This window comes from Genypterus blacodes, unplaced genomic scaffold (assembly GCF_046128005.1).
Source record: "Genypterus blacodes isolate CSIRO-AG114 ecotype Tasmania unplaced genomic scaffold, CSIRO-AGI_Gbla_v1 ptg000045l_1, whole genome shotgun sequence".
Taxonomy (NCBI): Eukaryota; Metazoa; Chordata; class Actinopteri; order Ophidiiformes; family Ophidiidae; genus Genypterus; species Genypterus blacodes.
The window spans coordinates 85,622-89,415 of record NW_027466858.1 but is presented as its reverse complement, the minus strand read 5'-3'; the positions used below and the strand labels follow the sequence as shown (position 1 = coordinate 89,415).

Sequence of the window (3,794 nt, the reverse complement as noted above, 5' to 3'; positions counted from 1 at the left end):
ATGCCACAAATCAAAGATAAGAAACGCAGAGACGCTAAGAATGAAGACAAGAAAAAAAAGACAGAAACAGATAAAACCAGCTCTGAGGAAAAAGAGAAACAATACTTGATAGAAATCCAGCATTTGGACCAACAGCTGGCGAGGTGATATTATTTATTTATTTCATCAATATAAATGATGTAAGACAGTTGTACTAGGAAACTCTTATTTAAAGTTTACTGTCTCTTATAATGGAAGATACATATTTGACTCTGGTGACGGGTTCAGGACGGGTGTTACCATGGTTACCAAATGCAGCTCTTGGGTGACGCCGTGTGCACAGTGTGGTAACTGCAGCTACTGTAGCGGTGGCTCTATCGATCAGTCCACCCAGGATATAGCGATTGTTTGCCCCCCATTAATCACAACTTTGACACTTTGTATTTACATTCACGAAGATTAAACAAATCCAAAACATTTTCTTTATGTTTTGAAAAGGTTATTTTACAGGAGTGAATGTAAAGGCTAAAGTCACACTGTTTGATTTGCCCCAGCGCTCGTGCTGTAAGTAATTACACTTCTTAAAGGGGCAGTACAACATTTGTTTCAACCAACAGCCCCCCCCCCCGCATTCGCACAACTTAAACTCTTTTAAAAGTAAAATAGATGAAATAAATAAAATGGGAAATTATAGTGTGAAATGTTGAAGGTTGAGGTTTTTGCACAATGATTTTTTTAAAAAATGAGATTAAATGTACAACCCCAAATATGATTGTAATGTATCCAATATTTTTTAGAATTGTTACTTTCTGTGAGAGCAATGAAAACTTAAAATGCCCTGAAAACCAAAAGAGAAGAAAAGAGTCATCATGAAAATACAAAGATGTTTGTAGTTAGAAAAGAAAGGTTGCTTACTTTGTTATTCAGATTAGTGAACCTTTGTAAAGCAACACAGGAGGACTGCAACCCACCCGCCCAACTGATTACTTCACGTCAGTCACTTCAAGTCGCTTCCACAGTAGACAGTGGACATGTTGTATACTGGCAATCAAAGCTATTAGTGTCAGAATAAGATAGTTGGCGCCATCTGCTGGATGCTTAGCAGTAGTGTTTTCAGTGGACAGGCACCCAATGTGTTTGTTGACCATTCTGTAAATACAAACCAGTAGAACCAGACTTTGATACATGTTGTGCTTATGATGAGGATGATGAGTGATGAATGAATGATGGACGGGGCAACTTCAGTTTTGCGTTTGACCTTATTGTCATCCAGATCTCAGCAAAAGTATAACGAGCTGGACAATCAGAGAAAGGATTTCATCTTGCAGTACAGCACACTGGAGAAGGAGAAGAAAGACATTGTTGAGTATCTGAACTTTTCCCTGTCGGAGGAGAAGGCTGCAGTGACAGAGCTGACTGAGCAGCTCCAGGCGCTGCAGCAGGCCTCCAAACAGGAAACCAGCGATCTGCTGCTGCAACACAGCCAGCTGAGGCAGGAGCTTCTGGACAAAAATGATTTTCTCACCACAGACAACACAGCACTTGGTGAGACCTTGCAAATATTTAAGATATTTAAGTATCTAACCACACCACATCTTTTTTTTGTTGATAAATGCCTGCACGTTTTCCCTCCTCCTCCTCCTCTTCCTCAGTGGCAAAGTTGGCTGATCTGGAGGAGTTTCAGGTGCATAAGGAGCAGCTAATGTCTGACCTGGAGTTTATGGAGAAACAGCTGGCCAATCAAAAGGAGGAGCACAAAGTTGCCATCCACAGCATGGAGATGAAGGCACTCATGGAGAGGGAGAGGTGCTGCCAGACTCATTAGGCTTATTATGAATACTTACAGCTCTTTCCTGGCATTTGACCACAGCTGATACCTGACCAGTAGCTTTTCACTCATATTTCCCCCAGTGGCTGTTCTGTGTTTGATTGTGTTTGATCCTCCTGACAGATTGAAGAAGGAAATGCAGAGCCACATGGAAGTCACAGCAGTAGAGCTACAACGCCTGGCATACCAGAAAATACCAGCCAAGGCAAAGATGGTCCTTGAGAAAAATATGGAGGGCCGGGCTCGCTTCAACCAGATGTCGGATCAGGCCCAGGTTCTGCTACAGGAGAACAAGGCCCTGCGGGAGCTAGAGAGTCAGCTCCGCGTGGAGGTGGACATCCTGGATCAGCAACTCAGCACATTTTCCCGCAAGAGCTGTGCCCTCAAAAAAGTAAGACCACAACAATCTGAGCTAAGAATCTACATATATACTTGCTGCACCAAATGAAGCAGTTCTTAGGGACTTAGCTTGGCATGCAAATCATAATCTGATAATTTCATTTGATCAGTAAAGAACAGTCTGTACTTGAAATTTGAACCCAATCAGTTTGTCACGTTTTGACAGACAAATAAACAAAGCCCTGAATATCCTCCTCCTCTCAGGTGGTGGAACAGTTGACAAAAAAGTGCCAGCAGCTGCAGGCGGAAGTGCAGGACTGTAGGCAGGAACACCAGCAGCTTCAGACTGAACACAAAGGTGTCCTCTTAGATATGGAGTCACTCAGGTGAAGCTTTACCATCAGAAATACATCAAAAATACTTTTAGGGAACTGCACATTTGTTTAAATTAACTTTTTTCTCAGATGGGCTTAAATAAGAATAACTTAGTACTTCATTATGTGGGCAAGATAACAGTGGGGCAATAAAAAATAAACAAAAAACTGTGCTTGCTAACAAATGACTGGAGTGCTGTGTTTGCAGACAGGAGCAGGCCTCATTATTGGAGGAGTCCATTAAGAACGGAGCCAAGGATGAACAGCTAAAGACAGAGCTTGAGGATGAGAGGAGGAGAGCAAGTCACCTACAGAGCATCGTCCAAGAAGCCGGGACTGCTCTCAGACGAGCCATGATGGTAAACTCACTGTCATAGCATTTAACCTGCCCATAGATCAATGTTTACTTTCTCCCCTTTACATCACAATCACATAAAGAGCTGTGTGTCTTTGACCTCATCCAGTGAAATTATTTCAGCCTGAAAAATTCTAACAGAGGCACTGTCTCATATAGGAGGCGTGTACAGAGCAGAAGATGAACTCGACCATCCAGTGGATTCAGGTGATGCACAACCTGCTGGTGGTACTGGACAGCGCTGTCCCACTTGGAACCAACGCCACTAGCGAGGAGCAGACCCCCTGATTCCACACCAGCCAAGCACTAATATCACAAGGATCAGGCTCTTGGTCCAGCACCATGCTAATTGCCTTATCAGCCAATCAGCTGGCTACTAAGAGATTATTTGCCACGTACAGAACCAGAAAAATGTCACTGTTTTGAAAACTCAGATTCCCCAAAAGGTGAGACAGTGGGTACAATGCAAATATTAACAGAATGCAGGGATTTGACAAGAGATCGGTCTGGACTGCAGGTACGCCAGTCTCTCTCACACTCACACTCACACACACACACATAATGAAGTACAGGGAAAAGAGTTTTATTTGAAGTGTTTTATTTGCAATTTACACACCGATCTCAATATTTTTGGAACTGGGGTTTGGAGTAGAACCTCTTTAAAAACAAGTGTATTTAGCATTTGATTTTGGTTCTTTAAAGAAAGGTTGTTGTTATGTTTGTTATGAATATACTGTATACATATGTACTCGCACACTCAAGCTATAAAGGCCTGCATTTAAAGAGTGTGCACATGTGAATATTAAGTCCAGCAATTTACCCAACAGAAAGAAAATAATGACCTGGATGTAGTTGGCAAACACATTGACGATAAGTGAACAATAGCTTGACTGAGATTCCAACATCAAGACAGCCATAC

General features: G+C 42.2%; 1 protein-coding gene across 1 annotated transcript; it reads left to right on the top strand.

Annotated features, from left to right (window-relative positions):
- On the top strand, positions 1-3,395 carry cfap157 (cilia and flagella associated protein 157). Its single transcript, XM_076149319.1, has 7 exons — positions 1-143; positions 1,253-1,524; positions 1,632-1,785; positions 1,931-2,198; positions 2,411-2,532; positions 2,729-2,879; positions 3,035-3,395. The coding sequence occupies exons 1-7, from the start codon at positions 1-3 to the stop codon at positions 3,161-3,163; spliced, it is 1,239 nt and encodes a 412-aa protein (XP_076005434.1). The 3' UTR covers positions 3,164-3,395.
- The last annotated feature ends 399 nt before the right edge of the window (positions 3,396-3,794 follow it).

Excerpts from the sequence above, each read along its gene's own strand:
- cfap157 (XM_076149319.1), top strand. The coding sequence starts at position 1 with ATGCCACAAATCAAAGATAAGAAACGCAGAGACGCTAAGAATGAAGAC. Across the intron at positions 144-1,252 it reads TTGGACCAACAGCTGGCGAG|ATCTCAGCAAAAGTATAACG; the intron begins GTGATATTATTT and ends ATTGTCATCCAG. Across the intron at positions 2,880-3,034 it reads CTCTCAGACGAGCCATGATG|GAGGCGTGTACAGAGCAGAA; the intron begins GTAAACTCACTG and ends TGTCTCATATAG.